This window comes from Mizuhopecten yessoensis, unplaced genomic scaffold (assembly GCF_002113885.1).
Source record: "Mizuhopecten yessoensis strain PY_sf001 unplaced genomic scaffold, ASM211388v2 scaffold7763, whole genome shotgun sequence".
Taxonomy (NCBI): Eukaryota; Metazoa; Mollusca; class Bivalvia; order Pectinida; family Pectinidae; genus Mizuhopecten; species Mizuhopecten yessoensis.
Genome location: NW_018407210.1, coordinates 454,136 through 471,779, shown reverse-complemented (window position 1 = coordinate 471,779; position 17,644 = coordinate 454,136). Strand labels below are relative to the sequence as shown.

The 17,644-nt window shown below is 39.5% G+C and overlaps 2 protein-coding genes across 2 annotated transcripts; both read left to right on the top strand.

Moving 5' to 3' along the window:
* The first annotated feature begins 15 nt into the window (after positions 1 to 15).
* Positions 16 to 14,009, top strand: LOC110454301 (proteasome assembly chaperone 1-like). The gene is made up of 6 exons (XM_021503742.1): positions 16 to 121; positions 9,865 to 9,974; positions 11,048 to 11,259; positions 12,889 to 13,087; positions 13,303 to 13,439; positions 13,815 to 14,009. Exons 1-6 carry the CDS (start codon positions 33 to 35, stop codon positions 13,887 to 13,889), a joined length of 822 nt encoding a protein of 273 aa, XP_021359417.1. The 5' UTR covers positions 16 to 32; the 3' UTR covers positions 13,890 to 14,009.
* LOC110454300 lies at positions 242 to 5,224 on the top strand. Its single transcript, XM_021503741.1, has 2 exons — positions 242 to 994; positions 3,727 to 5,224. Exons 1-2 carry the CDS (start codon positions 595 to 597, stop codon positions 4,713 to 4,715), a joined length of 1,389 nt encoding a protein of 462 aa, XP_021359416.1. The 5' UTR covers positions 242 to 594; the 3' UTR covers positions 4,716 to 5,224.
* Positions 14,010 to 17,644: the final 3,635 nt, after the last annotated feature.

Genomic DNA, 17,644 nt, shown 5'->3' with positions numbered 1-17,644 from the left:
AGCTTATTATTGACGTCGAACAAAACTCTATCATGGCGACGTTCTTTGGAGAAATCTTGCCTGTCTCATCGAGAGCAGTAGATGATGACGACGATGACGACGATTTGGAACCTTTAGATTGGTAATTATTTCAAGGAAACAATAATGTTCAACTCCATCTCTAAATCTTATTTCACGTGTATGTTTTGTGCAAAAAAACAGGTTTCATTCAATTTAGAAAAAAACACGTGTAACGTTATTGTGGCGATTTGGCGTCTCTCAAATCTTTTAATTATCTCCTTACGTCCCTGGTCAGATTTCTGACCCCTGGCTAGTTCACTGTGATTACAGTTCAGTCCCCCCCGTCCGATTGGTCAGTCCCTATGAGCTAGTGGTCACTTCGGCTCCGCTCCCAGCTGGTATTTAGGTGTTGGCGCCAAACTGTCCATTCTTTCTTTCGACACATTCGAGTCTTGTCACAATTTATGATAGACGAACATTACGAATCTACGATCAACGAATACGAGAGCCCAGGTATCCGGGCAAAAGAAGATGATTTAAATCGTAGTTACCTGTGTAAATGGACAGGTTATCCACTGCCAAGTAATTCTGTGAATGGCGTATGAAACAAGAAATCAACCCCGAAAGGACTATAAAGCCATGAACGAAGGGGGGTCGCCAATGTATTCGTCTGGAGCAGATATGAGCTCTCAAACGTCGAACTTGGACAGTGACGATGATACGATAACAGAAGCAGTACTGGAGGCAAGCGTCCAAGATGACACCGATCTGTTACACAAGAGCGCAAACGACCGGGATGCGGAAGTGCGCGGTTTGAGGGACGAGTTGGAAAAGGCTAAAACCAGACGTTATGTGAGGGATCGAGAAAGGGAGATTGCTGCCTTGAGGGAGGAACTGAGTAGGCTCGGGGATGACGATTCCTCGAGGGTGAAGCACACGAGTCGGAGAGACAGATCTCGGACAAAAAAGGCACCCGTGGTGAGAGAAGCAACAGGTGAGACGCATACGGACTATGATGTCGACTTGAGAAAGGTAAAAAAGATGGACGATATGGTTGCGAGGGCAAACAAAAAGTTAAAGACTTTCATGAATCCAGAGAGTGAAATTTCAAGCTCTGATGAGTCGGATCAGTCCAGCAGGGCCAGTAGAGACAGTAGGGCTCGTAGACAAAAAAAGACAATGAAATCTGGGCTAAATTCCAAAGCAGGTGACATAGTTAGGTTTCCACAAGCTTATCCACACCATTATTTACAGTACGAATATGTCAATAGAAACATAGAGTTCGGGGACCTTAACTTTCGGTTGTTTGTAGCCGGGGAGTTGGAGGTAATAGCCCGGGCGAGCATGAGTGAGGAAAAGGCCGGTCGAACAGCCTTCCTCATGAAGATTACATATTATTCTAACATCTATGAATGGAAAGCGTTGTTGGCATGGTATGCTGCTTGGTTGAGAAGGATTGAGTTGGGAGAGAGTAGGTGGAGAGATGATCCCGCATCAATTGAAGTGCCAATTTTGGCCAAGCATGTGTTGAGACAAGAAACGAAAGGGAAAGGTACCGGTTCTAGTGCGAATGTGAAAGTTGAGAACAAAAGTGTGTATGAAGGAGAGAGAGTGTGGTTTTGTGTGATGTACCAAAAGAACAGATGTGCAGAATCAGGAGACCATGAGGGTGAAATTAGAGGGGTCAAGAGGCACCTGCTCCACATATGTGCAACATGTTGGAAAAAGGATGGTGCCAAACGGGTCCACCCTGAATGTATGGCAGTGTGTCCCCATTCGTTATGACTAGGAAATACTTGTAGGAAAGTTCATAATTCTCAAGAGGAGGAATTGTTCCTGCCTTCATTTGTAAACTTTCCAGAGACGAAGCAAGAGCGGGTAGAAGTTCAGGGAAAGGTTGATAGTTTCTGCCCTCGTAATAAGGCCTTTATTATCGAGGATTTAAATGTGGGTAAAAAAGGGTCAAAGGATGACAATTTCAACAGTAGAGTTTTTAGAGAGCATAATGCGGTTAAAGCGATTGGTGTCCCTAATTTCAAAGGGGCAAAGATTCCAGTTCATTCAGGAATAAATGTTCAGTTTTTAAGGGAACATCTAACGGAATACCGTGACTCAGAAATATGTGACCTTTTAGAATATGGTTTCCCTATAGGCATGGCCCATGAACCTGTACATAATGTAAATAAAAACCCTGAGGGGGGTCTCGGTACAGTTCCTAGAAATCACAGAGGGGCTCGGGAATTCCCAGGGGCAATGGCGAGATGTTTAGAGCAGGGAATTAGTTCGGGTGCTATACTTGGTCCATTTAAGGAAAATCCGTTTACAGGTAAGACCGTGGTGTCTCCGTTGAATTCCGTACCAAAAAAGGACACAAATGAAAGACGTGTGATTCTAGATCTTAGTTGGCCTGAGGGGGATTCCATAAACGGTTGTATTCCCAAGGAAAGTTACTTAGGGGTCCCTATATCACTTCAGTTTCCGCGTGTGGATGACTTGGTCGAGTTAATCAAGGAAAAGGGTAGAAGTTGCCTTCTTTTTAAGAAGGATCTGAAGAAAGCTTACAGACAGATTCCTATTGATCCAGCTGACATTCCCTTTCTGGGGTTTAGTTGGGATGGGGAATTATTCTTTGACAGAGTGCTTTCTATGGGGTTGCGGTCCGCGGCCTATATATGTCAAAGAGTGACTAGTGTAGTATCCTTTTTAGCCTTAGTGGAAGGTTTCCAAATTTTAAATTATTTAGACGATTTTGCAGGGGCAGAGACGCAGGAGAAGGCAGAGACAGCCTTTGTTGTTTTAGGTAGTTTACTAGAGATGTGTGGTCTTGTAGAGTCTAAAGCTAAGTCTGTTCCTCCGTCTACAAAAATGGTCTTTTTAGGGGTTTTATTTGACTCGGACGAGATGACGTTGGAGGTACCACAGGAGCGTCTACAGGAAATTTTATTATTGGTAGGAGAATGGCAAGGCAAGGATAGTGCTAGCTTAAAGGAAGTACAGTCTTTGTTGGGCAAGCTCATGTTTGTTGCCTCGTGTGTTAGACCAGGCCGCATTTTTGTCAGTAGGTTGCTCAATTGGTTAAGAACTTTGCATGAGGATCCTTTGGCTATTTTGAGCATTCCAGATGAGGTGCAGAAGGATTTGCTGTGGTGGCAGGTGTTTTTATTGCAATACAATGGGGTCTCCATGATGGCAGTGGAGAATTGGAGTCACCCAGACGGGGAGTTTGCCTCTGATGCATGTTTGTCTGGCTGTGGAGGTTTTTTCGGAGGCAGATATTTTCACTCCACTTTCCCCGAGTTTATTTTGAACAAAAAACTTAGCATTAATGCCCTCGAGTTGCTGTCGGTTACCATATGTGTTAAGCTGTGGGGTCAGCATTTTAAAGGAAAAAGAATGCTGATTTGGTGTGACAACGAGTCTTCCGTAGCGGTTTTGAATTCGGGAAGGGCAAGGACAAAGTTTATGCAGAGTTGTCTGAGGGAGGTGTGTTTTCATGCAGCTGTGGGGGAGTTTGAGGTAAGGGCTAGGCATATTGTCGGTTCTGAGAATCGGATTCCCGATCATCTTTCCAGATGGCACCTCAGCGCAGACCACAGAGACAAGTTTTTTCAGCTAGTCAATGAGTGGGATGTGGTTGAAAGTGTAGTATATCCAGAGTCGTTTTTATTTGTACATAGGTGGTAAAATAGGTGGTAAAATTTTCCCTTTTCTTTACTTGATTTGCAGATCCCGTCCTGGTGGCCTTGAAGAAGGATTTATCCTTTACAATGAGATCAGCCTTCGCCTCTGGCTCCCTAAGGAATCTCCACACTCAGTGGAAAGCCTACTTCCTGTTTTGTGAAGTTTTCAACTTCCAGTCCCTACCCACAGATACAAATATTGTGTGTCTTTTTATCCAGTTTCTCAGTCGTTCGATGCGCAGCACTGATTCTATTCGTAATTATGTAAGTGGGGTTAAAACCCTTCATCTCCTTTCAGACATTCCCTTTGTCGTGCGTCAGTATGAAGTGAGTTTAGCCTTGAGAGGTATAGCTAGACTACATCCCCATCTTCCCCTTAGGGCAGCGCCCATGACCCCCCTCATCCTTTTGGATATTTACCGAGTCTTAGACATGGAGTCTCCAGCACATACCAGTTTCTGGTGTTTGTTCTTGTTTGCCTTCTTCCTGTTAGTCAGGAAGTCCAACTTAGTGTCGGACTCTGTTCGTTCCTTTGACCCTCGAAAGCAGTTATTACGCCGTGATATCTTGGCAGATGAGAACCTGCTGCTTGTTGTGCTCAAATGGTCCAAAACCAATCAGTTTGGGCGCAAGTTGGTCAGGTCCCCCCTGATTTCTATCCCGGGGTCCCCCCTTTGCCCGGTTCAGGCCTTCCACAATATGTGTAGTTTAAATCCTTCCAAGGCCGATAGGGCTGCCTTTCAGTTATCAGAAAATGGGAAAAGTCGCCCTATTACTTACCCTGTTTTCCACTCCTTCTTGAGAAAAGTGTTGGCTGAGGCAGGACATGATCCTGCTCCTTTTTCCTCACATAGTTTTCGGAGGGGAGGGGCTACGTGGGCCTTTAGTTGTCAAGTTCCGGGGGAGACAATCCAGGCCTTGGGAGATTGGTCTAGTGATGCATACAAATGTTATCTAGAGTTTTCCCTCGAAGATAAACTCTCGGTTTGCAGACACATTAGAGATTCCATAGTCATAGTGCAGGCATGTAATTAGGTTAGGAGTTTCCGGAGTGGGGGTATTTTGGGGGGCCGGAGGCTTGGCGGGTTTATTTATTAGGATTTACCCCCTTTTTCACTGGGATAAGTTAGGCTTTTGAGTGTAATATTTGTATTATAAATGTTGTCTCAGTTTAAAATGTATCAGTATGTGAAGGAGAGTGGTGTACAAGTAGGAGTGAGGTACCTGTAGATGTACCTGTAATACATCTGCATGTAGTGAGTATACTGATATTATATAGGACAAATGATGTACTTCTTGATATAAATTTTGCATCACTGTATGATATTTATGGGTGCAGTGCCTTAATATTTGTGAATTTACATATATGTGACACAGTTAATTGGTTTCCTATTTACTTGATATGGACTTTATCTTCTGGAACCAATTAATATCGTCTTTATATACATTTGGCACTGCACCCATTTTCTTGTGAATAATGTTGATTTCTATAATAAATGTTAACTGGCCTTTTTTGTCTGGTTTTGTTATGGGCGGTTGGGTTGATAATTTGCTTTGTCACCGTCAACAAATAAGTAAAGTACGCTCGCTATATAGCTATCTAAAAGGAAAATGAGATGTAGCATAGTTCTCTTTACATGTAAATGATTTGTTTGACGATATTTCTACATTATAGGTGGCGATCGCAGGTTCATTTTATTTTTAGGCCTAATAAACATATATGTGTGTTTCCTGTGTGCTCCCAAAAAAATAGGGTAGGTTAAGTAGGAAAAACATTTTATTTAATTTTTAGCTCACCTGGCCTGTCTTCCGTCCGGCGTCAACTTCTCACTTTAAGCAACTACTTTTCAGTAACCAAAAGGCATAGGGTGATGATATGTGGCCAGAATCGAAGCATGCTGGGATTAAGGGCTACCAAGTTTGTTCAAATGAATGACCTTGACCCACTTTCAAGCTCTCAGGGGTCAAATGTCTTAAAATCCTCAAACAACTTCTTCTCAGTAACCAACAGGTCAAGGGTACTGATGTTGGACCTGTATCATGCTGGGATAAAGGGCTACCAAGTTGTTCAAATGAATGACCTTGACCAACTTTCAAGGTCACTGGGGTCAGGGCCCACTTGTATAAAACATCTCAACTCTTGAGATTTCCTCCAGTCTAAGATATCCCATAGACAATACATTGCTTGAGATTTTTCTTATAACTTTGAGATGTTTTATACAAGTAGGCCCTGATGTCTTAACATCTTCAAACGTCTCCTTCTCAATAACCAAAAGTCCCAGGGTACTTAAATTGGGCCTGTTGCATGCTGGGATGAAGGGCTACTAAGTTTGTTCAAATGAATGACATTGACCCACTTTCAAGCCCAGAGGGGTCAAATGTGTTAAAATCTTCAAACGACTTCTTCTGAATAACCAAAAGGCCTAGGGTACTGATATATTTGGCCTGTACCATGCTGGTATAAAGGGCTACTAATTTGTTCAAATGAATGGCCTTGACCCACTTTTAAGGTCACAGGGGTCAGATGTCTTAACATCTTCAAACAAATTCTTCTCAATAACCAAAAGTCCCAGGGTACTTAAATTGGGCCTGTTGAATGCTGGTATAAAGGGCTACTAAGTTTGTTCAAATGAATGACCTTGACCCATTTTCAAGGTCATAGGGGTCAGATGTCTTAAAATCTTCAAACAACTTCTTCTCAATAACCAAAATTCCCCAGGTACTGATATTGGGGCTGTAGCAAGCTGGTATGAAGGGCTACCAATTTTGTTCAAATGAATGGCCTTGACCCACTTTCAAGGTCACAGGGGTCAGATGTCTTAACATCTTCAAACAAAGTCTTCTCAATAACCAAAAGTCCCAGGTTACTTAAATTGGGCCTGTTGAATGCTGGTATAAAGGGCTACTAAGTTTGTTCAAATGAATGACCTTGACCCATTTTCAAGCTCACAGGGGTCAGATGTCTTAAAAACTTTAAACATCTTCTTCTCAATAACCAAACTGCCCAGGGAGATGATATTTGGCCAGTAGCATGCTTGGGTGAAGGGCTACCAAGTTTGTTCAAATGAATGACCTTCAATTATATTCAAGTTTCTGAATAACCAAAATGCCCAGGGTGACGATATTTGGCCAGTAGCATGCATGCTGAGATGAAGGGCTACAAAGTTTGTTCAAATGAATGACCTTCACCCACATTCAAGGTCACAGGGGTCAAATATGTTAAAAACTTTAAACAACTTCTTCTCAATAACCAAAATGCCCTGGGTGATGATATTTGGCCAGTAGCAAGCTCAATTGAATGACCTTCCCCCATCTTCACCAATATTTTACTTTAAACAACTTCTTCTTAATAACCGAAAGACCTAGGGTATCGATATTTGGCCTGAAGCAAACTAGGATGAAGGGCTACAAAGTTTGTTTAAATTAATGACCTTCACCTATTTTCAAGGTCACAGGGGTCAAATATGTTAAAAACTTTAAACAACTTCTTCTCAATAACCAAAATGCCCTGGGTGATGATATTTGGCCAGTAGCAAGCTCAATTGAATGACCTTCACCCATCTTCACCAATATTTTACTTTAAACGACTTCTTCTTAATAACCGAAAGACCTAGGGTGTCGATATTTGGCCTGAAGCAAACTAGGATGAAGGGCTACAAAGTTTGTTTAAATTAATGACCTTCACCTATTTTCAAGGTCACAGGGGTCAAATATGTTAAAAACTTTAAACAACTTCTCAATAACCAAAATGCCCACAGTAATTATATTTGGCCAGTAGCATGCTGAGATAAAGGGCTACAAAGTTTGTTCAAATAAATGACCTTCACCCTTATTCAAGGTCACAGGGGTCAAATATGTGAAAAACATTCAACAACTTCTTCTCAATAACCAAAATGCCCTGGGTGATGATATTTGGCCAGTAGCATGCTGGGGTAAAGGGCTATCAAGATTGTTCAAATGAATGACCTTCACCTATATTTTTACAATCAGAATGTGACCTATATTTTCTGCTTCACTGATCACTTTTTTTATAATTTGTGTTTCATTCAATCACTGTAAAACAAATGTACCAGCTTTATCATACATAATTATGTGCATTCCTTGCAGGAGACAATTGTAAAGAATGAATTATTTCTGTATTATTTTAGCTATTTATGGTGAATTACAAAATGTATTTTGTGACTTTGTTTACCCTGTGTTGATGGCTCGAAGTAATATGTTTGAAGTTACCGTAAATTTGCGTGTATAGTAAGCACATTTTTAGGTAAATATTGTCATGACAAAAAGGGGGTGCGCACTATACGCAGGAACAAGTCATTCTTGGGTTATCGTTCTCGAGTTTCTGGTCCGCCATATTGGATTACCTCCCTTCAAATAGTTTTATTTTGAGTCATCGGTCATATATGATAAGATTGAAGATTAAAATAACAACAAAGAATGAAATTCTTTGGAGACACAATTTTTACCTTCTCTTAAATGATTAAAATCGGTAATATGTGGTCATCACTGCTGATTTGGTGACAAACACTAGCTGGGCACAGGTAACATTTTTAGCTCACCTGGTCAGAAGCGTCTGCAGCGTCCGTCGTCCGTCCGTCCGTCCGTCCGTCCATCAACTTTTCCTTTAAAACGCTACTAATCCTGAACGGCCAATTAGATTTTGACTAAATTTAGTCTGGAGCATCCTTAGGGCAAGGGGACTCAATTTTGTATAAATGGTGGGTGTGGCCCCCCTGGGGGCAGATGGGCGGGGCCGAATAGGGGAAATAGGTAAAACCTTCAAAATCCTTCTCCTACCGTAGGGATTAAGGGATTTTATCCTAATTTAGTCTGGAGCATCCTTGGGCCAAGGGGACTCAATTTTGTATAAATGGTGGGTGTGGCCCCCCTTGGGGCAGAGGGACGGGGCCGAATAGGGGAAATAGAGGTAAAACCTTCAAAATCCTTCTCCTCCCCTAGGGATTAAGGAATTTTATCCTTATTAAGTCTGGAGCATCCTTGGGCCAAGGGGACTCAGTTTTGTATAAACTGTGGGTTTGGCCTCCCCAAGGGCCTGAGGAGCGGGGCCCAATAGGGGAACATAGCAAATTATTCTTTAAAATCCTTCTACTTCTGTAGGAATGACAGGATTTGGTCCATATTTGGTGTTGAGCATCCTTTGGTTAAGGGAAACCAATTTTGTATAAACGGTGGGTCTGGCCCCCTTAGGGGCTGAGGGGCCGGGCCCAATATGGGAAATATAGCAAATTCTTAAAAATCCTTCTTCTTCTTCTGTAGGAATGACAGGATTTATTCCATATTTAGTCTGAAGCATCCTTGGGTGAAGGGGTACCAATTTTGTATAAACAATGGGTCTGACCCCCAGGGGCCTGAGGGGTGGGGCCCGATAGGGGAAACATAGCAAATTATTTTTTTAAATCCTTCTTCTTCTGTAGGTATGAAAAGATTTGGTCCATATTTGGTGTGAAGCATCCTTGGGTAAAGGGGAACCAATTTTGTATAAACGGTGGGTGTGGTCCCCCCTGGGACCTGAGGGGCTTGGCCCTAGAGGGGAAATAGAAGTAAAACATTTAAAATCCTTCTTCGACCATCGTAATTAAGGGATTTTATCCTTATTTAGTCTGGAGCATCCTTTGGCCAAGGGGACTCAATTTTGTATAAATGGTGGGTATGACCCCCCTAGGGGCATAGGGGTGGGGCTCTGTTTGAAATTTGTTATATCTCAAGTACTGGATGGCTTTTTCTGAAATTTCATATGTACTTACAGCGCCTACCATGGAGTGCTATATCTTTACTTCATACCAATTATTTTAAACATATTCAGGTGAGAGATAAGGCCCTCTGGGCCTGTTGTTACAGGTAAGTTGACCGGACTCCGGAAGGCATACCGTCTGATCCCAGACAATAGGCTAGGTAGGATCGCCATGCTTCAGCGCAAAATTATTGGCACTTCTCAACACCACAGTTAATACAAATTTATCCCTAATATGGGTAGTGGAATGGCACCGAAAACAGCAAAACTTAGGGGTATGAGGGTAAATGAAGCCCTTTTCGTAACCTTTTGGATTACTTCAAAGGCATTTAAATTATTTTGTTCGCATATAGTGTAAATTGTCAACCAGAGTTACTGTGTTTGCTGTGAGAACATTGCATACATTTACAATGGTGCATGTTTTTGTTTCAGTGATCTGTGGATGAGATGGTCAGAAAAAGCCCAGGCTGATATGAAAACATCTGATGATGGAACACTTCAATGTCACACACTAGTTGTGGCCATAGGCCCAGCAGCCACAGGTAAAACAAACATCCATATTGGTAGAAACCACCATAAAATACAAAAATGTATTAATGTAATGACATTTTGATAGCAAGATTCAGTGAAATCGAAACAAAAAACGTTTTTAGAGAATACAAGTCCATGCAGTAGTACACTCATCCATAAGGTTTTATAGATAACCAGTCCGTATTGTGGTACAATCATCCTTAAGGTACAACCAACATTGAGGTACAATCATCCTTAAGGTACAATCACCCTTAAGGTAGAATCACCCTTAAGGTAAAATCAACATTGAGGTACAATCATCTTAAGGTACAACCGACAGCAAGGTACAATCATCCTTAAGGTACAATCAACATTGAGGTACAATCATCCTTAAGGTACAACCAACATTGAGGTACAATCATCCTTAAGATACAATCAACATTGAGGTACAATCATCCTTTAAGGTACAATCAACATTAAGGTACAATCATCCTTAAGGTACAATCAACATTAAGGTACAATCAACATGAAGGTACAATCATCCTTAAGGTACAATCAACATTGAGGTACAATCATACTTAAGGTACAATCAACATTAAAGTACAATCATCTTAAGGTACAACCGACAGCAAGGTACAATCATCCTTAAGGTACAATCAACATTGAGGTACAATCAACATTGAGGTACAATCAACATTGAGGTACAATCATCCTTAAGGTACAACCGACAGCAAGGTACAATCATCCTTAAGGTACAACCGACAGCAAGGTACAATCATCCTTAAGTTACAACCGACAGCAAGGTACAATCATCCTTAAGGTACAACCGACAGCAAGGTACAATCATCCTTAAGGTACAATCAACATTGAGGTACAATCATCCTTAAAGTGTTTGAGAGTATAAGGCCATACAGTGGTACATTCATCTTGAAGTCTATATTGTTTGTTTAGATATTGTGATGAAAAAAATTGCTGTAAGCTGATAATTTTTTTAATTCAATTGTTGCTAATGTGATTTAGTCAAACAGTCAGTTGATAGGTATGGTTTATAAATCGTTCAATTCATTCTGATTTTTTTACCATGGAAGTCTTTGATATGTTTCAGGTTTTGCTAGAGTCTACATCTTGCATGAAGAGTTTGACTTAATTGGTGGAATTTTTGGTGGTATAAAGGAACATGACTTTAACACATTTCAACAGACATCTCCCACAGATAAAACGTGTTACCTGTACAGAAGTACACAGAACCCGCTCATCATGGTCTGCCAGTGTAATGTGGACATCTCACCTGAACAGTCTTATTCCTTTGTCACCAAGGTACACACTAATTGTTAAAACTTTGATATTCTTTTTTATCACATAATGTACTGTGTTATCCAATGAATGTACCTATGTCATATTTTTTTCGCGTATTAGCCCATGTAGTATGACCTATCAGTCCTGTAGTTGGTTGAAAGATTCAATTGTTTTAATTGTGACGTCACGCTAGGACAAGTACATGATGTCACAGACTTACGCACTGGAGTAAAAATGGCGGCTTTTTACATTTCATGAAAGTTGCCGTTTTACATGAATAAATGCCACAGATCTTGATTATGTGATAAAGAGGATCTTAAACTTGTTTTCATTTCATATGAAATTTATGGCTCGCCTGAGGCTCGCTAAATTGAAAAAAATCTTTTCATTCATAAATCTCATATGAAATGAAAATTCATGTAAGATCCTATATTTCTCATACATAGGAACACTTTTTGTGGTAGTACTCACCTTGCCATATACATGTTTACTTGAATACATTTACTGGAATGCTGTTACCACAAATGTCATTAGACAGGATCATCTCTCTCAGGATATTCTGACTTCTGTCTCGGAACATCCTTTAGCAGTGAATCAACAGTAATTGGTCAAATTGCTGCTCGTCTATGGATGCCTTTCTTTTACTGTCATCTCTACCCTACCAGAGCCAGATTGACAACTCTTTTACTGTCATCTCTACCCTACCAGAGCCAGATTGACACCTCTTTTACTGTCATCTCTACCCTACCAGAGCCAGATTGACAACTCTTTTACTGTCATCTCTACCCTACCAGAGCCAGATTGACAACTCTTTTACTGTCATCTCTACCCTACCAGAGCCAGATTGACAACTCTTTTACTGTCATCTCTACCCTACCAGAGCCAGATTGACAACTCTTTTACTGTCATCTCTACCCTACCAGAGCCAGATTGACAACTCTTTTACTGTCATCTCTACCCTACCAGAGCCAGATTGACAACTCTTTTACTGTCATCTCTACACTACCAGAGCCAGATTGACAACTCTTTTACTGTCATCTCTACATTACCAGAGCCAGATTGACAACTCTTTTACTGTCATCTCGACCTTACCAGAGCCAGATTGACAACTCTTTTACTGTCATCTCTACCCTACCAGAGCCAGATTGACAACTCTTTTACTGTCATCTCTACCCTACCAGAGCCAGATTGACAACTCTTTTACTGTCATCTCTACCCTACCAGAGCCAGATTGACAACTCTTTTACTGTCATCTCTACCCTACCAGAGCCAGATTGACAACTCTTTTACTGTCATCTCTACCCTACCAGAGCCAGATTGACAACTCTTTTACTGTCATCTCTACCCTACCAGAGCCAGATTGACAACTCTTTTACTGTCATCTCTACACTACCAGAGCCAGATTGACAACTCTTTTACTGTCATCTCTACACTACCCGAGCCAGATTGACAACTCTTTTACTGTCATCTCTACCCTACCAGAGCCAGATTGACAACTCTTTTACTGTCATAGAAAGTTTCTGAGCTGCTGTTATTAGTGTATGATAATTGAATATAGTTTTCATGAGAAAAAAGTGTTTCTTATCTATAATCTTAGAGTAGAATGAATACTAAGCATTCCAGGTATATTTTTTATATTTTATTTTTCAGTTGTTTGCTGGGATCAATCTTAACACTACCTACATATCTATATTATGTACATGTTCTACCAGTGAATATAAAAGTGACATTCCTATACTGGACATGCAGCCCCCTTTCCTCAGGGCCTTGAAATCAGCCAAGTTTGCTGGAACGCCACTTTGTCCCTATGTTGAACAGCCAAATGTAATTGCTGGATTACCTGCCCAGCGTAAGTCATTTTATGTATAGACTGATTTAATTCTTGGTCCATGTGTCATGAGTTCCTACATATACTGGTTCTTTTTATACCATATTTGGTAAATTAATCAAGTTTCATTAAAGTTCCAATGTTTATGCTGTAATGTAATTTGTCTATACATGTTTGTTTTATTATTAAGAGTTAAGAGGTGTATTGTTTCAGTGGTTTTGTTTCGTTATTTGTAGTGCTGAGCAGCTGTCAGATTCATGGCCACAGAGCAGTTCTCTACTGTTGTTACACCGACACCATTTATCTGACCTCCGCCATGATGAAGACTTATATCCCCTTACTCAACTCCACACCGATCAAAGATGTTATACAGGTATATTTCAAAGGACAATTTCTTTGATTAAAGAAGGGACCGTTGAATAATTTTGTTTAAATAGGTGTAATACTTGAAGTTAACAAAGAGATATAATATCATGATAATAAATTCTTTAATTTCTTCTTATTTTTCAACATCAAAAGAAAGATGAACTGTAGTTTACAGTTTCCTCAGTGAAGATTATCTGTTGTTTCATGTTTCCTCAGTGATGATGTTTGTAGTTTACTGTTTCCTCAGTGAAGATTATCTGTTGTTTCATGTTTCCTCATTGATGATATTTGTAGTTTACTGTTTCCTCAGTGAAGACAAATTGGTATAGTACATACGTATGTATATTTTTTCTCCAAATTTCATTCTAACATTATTTTTCAGAAAAACCCACATGCTGAAAAGGAGTTAAAGAAGATAGTGGCTCTTCATACTAGTCATAACACCTTGTATCTTTAAATGGACACTGAAAACTTATGACTGGACACTACATAGCTGTGACATGAAACCACACACTTGTGAATGGACACTACACACCTGTGACTGGACACTACACACTTGTAAATGGACACCACACACCTGTGACTGGACACTACACAGGACATTACACACTTGTGACTGGACACTACACACCTGTGACTGGACACTACACACTTGTGAATGGACACCACACACCTGTGACTGGACACTACACACTTGTGACTGGACACTACACACCTGTGAATGAACACTACACACTTGTGAATGGACACCACACACCTGTGAATGGACACTACACACCTGTGAATGGACACCACACACCTGTGACTGGACACTACATACTTGTGAATGGACACTACAAACTTGTGAATGAACACTACACACCGGTGACTCGACATTACACACTTGTGAATGAACATTGCACACTTGTGAATGAACACTACACACTTGTGAATGAACACTACACACCTGTGACTGGACATTACACACCTGTGACTGGACATTACACACTTGTGAATGAAAACTACAAACTTGTGAATGAACACTACACACCTTTGAAGGAATATACCACACCTGTGATTTAACACCACATACCTGTGAATGGACACCACTCACTTGTGAATGGACACTACACACCTGTGACTGGACACTACACACCTGTGACTGGACACTTCACACTTGTGAATGGACACCACACACCTGTGACTGGACATTACACACTTGTGAATGGACACTACACACCTGTGACTGGACACTACACACCTGTGAGTGGACACTTCACACTTGTGAATGGACACCACCCACCTGTGACTGGACATTACACATTTGTGAATGGACACTACACACCTGTGACTGGACACTACACACTTGTGAATGAACATTACACACCTGTGAATGGACATTACACACTTGTGAATGAACACTACACACCTGTGAATGGACACTGGACATTACACATTTGTGACTACACACTTGTGAATGAACATTACACACCTGTGAATGGACATTACACACTTGTGAATGAACACTACACACCTGTGAATGGACACTACACACCTGTGACTGGACACTACACACCTGTGAATGAACACTACAAACTTGTGAATGAACACTACACACCTTTGAAGGAATATACCACACCTGTGATTTAACACCACACACCTGTGAATGGACACCACTCACTTGTGAATGGACACTACACACCTGTGACTGGACACTACACACCTGTGAATAAACACTACACACTTGTGAATGAACACTACACACTTGTGAATGGACACCACACACCTGTGAATGGACATTACACACTTGTGAATGGACACCACACACCTGTGACTGGACACTACACACCTGTGAATGGACACCACACACCTGTGAACGGACATTACACACCTGTGAATGGACATTACACACCTGTGAATGGACACTACATACCTGTGAATGGACACTACATACCTGTGAATGGACACTACATACCTGTGAATGGACACTACACACCTGTGAATGTTATTGTCTGCCCATCCTTAAATCAGTTGAAACTTACTTGTGGTTGCTCTTGTCAATTTTCTGGAGTGTCTCCAAATAAAAGAAATATAACTAGGAAAACTTGAGGGTGCGAGGGCACCGTGTTTTATTTCCCTGTCATGTGATCAAAATAATCCATTAAATCAGACATGCTATTAGATCATTCAGATTTGTTGAAATATTTCCATGTATCTAAGTACTCCTTTGGGCTATTGTGTTCACACATTGGTCAATATATGATTAATATTGCCTATGAAAAATACACAAGGTCATTGGTCAAGATCAAAAGTCAAACTGCTGTACTTTGGTACTCCTTGGGTCTATATTGTTAAAACATGAAACAGTCATGTGTCACACTATGGATGGCTTTTACTCAAGAACAAGGTAAAAGTCGGACATGAAAGGTCAAAAGTCAAACTACAGTGCTGTATCTGGATAGGCCTCGTTACACCTCTATACCTGCACTATTATAACTACTGTGGGATACACCCTCTTCTTCTTGTTTAGTATTTCATTAGGTATAATTATATACAAGAGTAATCAGAATGTGGTATTTGAAATATATCTGACAGGTACACTATATATTCAGGTTCTCGAGGCCTTAATGTATTAGAACATAATCTTAGCAATTGCAGATCTAAATAATGCCATTACATTAAGACCTTGAATCCTAGGAATCTGAATATTCACACTGTACATGTCAATTACACTGTACAAATTCAGATTCTTGTCAAGGACTTTATGGAATGGCATTATTTTAACCTGTAATTGCTAAGGGCTGCTCTATAATTATCTATAGGGGAGGAATGGGATGCACCTTTTCAGAGACCCCATGGCCACCACCCATAAAATATTAAAAGTGATTTAATATAGGGAATGGTAGGCAGATCTGGATTTAACCCCAGCACTCATAACATACTAAAACAGGTGCCTTCCACCTCCCCCATACAATAAATTGAGGAATAGCCCCAATAATATACCTTTTAATTGAAATGACTGAACAATTTATTGCCTGCAATATACAAGGCAAGTGATACAGATCCAATAGTACTTGCTTTTTGTATGTTTGTGAATAAATTATATTTTTATGAAAAATGTCTTGTTACAATTTGTATGCAGAACTTAAGATTGCCATTTCAGATAAAAATTGACCTCCTATATATGTTGACCATTTATTGGGCCACACTGTTTCAGATAGTATCACCATTATGTATGAGACACATCATGTAGTTTGCTGTAATTTATTTAGGTGCATCAAAATTATTTCTTATTGACAATAAACACAGGCAGATACAAAGTTTTCTAATGGAAGAGGCCCAAACTCATGAATATTATTTGAGAAGACATCCAAGAGAAGTATTTTTATGTGAAAATGAAACAATTTGTTCAAAGGACTGGAACTGCATCAGAATCTCTTGATAATGTAAGATAAAGAATATCTTGATAATACAAGATAAAGAATATCTTGATAATGTAAGATAAAGAATTGATAATGTAAGACAAAGGATATCTTGATAATGTAAGATAAAGAATATGTTGGTAATACAAGATAGAGAATATCTTGATAATACAAGATAAAGAATATCTTGATAATGTAAGATAGAGAATATCTTGATAATACAAAATAAAGAATATCTTGATAATGTAAGATAGAGAATATCTTGATAATGTAAGATAAAGAATATGTTGGTAATACAAGATAAAAAATATCTTGATCATATAAGATTAAGNAAGAATATCTTGATAATATAAGATAGAGAATATCTTGATAATACAAAATAAAGAATATCTTGATAATGTAAGATAGAGAATATCTTGATAATGTAAGATAAAGAATATGTTGGTAATACAAAATAAGGAATATCTTGATCATATAAGATTAAGAATATCTTGAAAATATAAGATAAAGAATATCTTGATAATACAAGATAAAGGATATCTTGATAATGTAAGATAACTTATTGATAATGTAAGATAAAGAATATCTTGAAAATATAAGATAAAGGATATCATGATAATGTAAGATAAAGAATATCTTGATAATACAAGATAAAGAATATCTTGATAATACAAAATAAAGAATATCTTGATAATATAAGATAGAGGATATCTTGATAATATAAGATAAAGAGTATCTTGATAATACAAGATAAAGAATATCTTGATAATGTAAGATAAAGAATATCTTGATAATACAAAATAAAGAATAT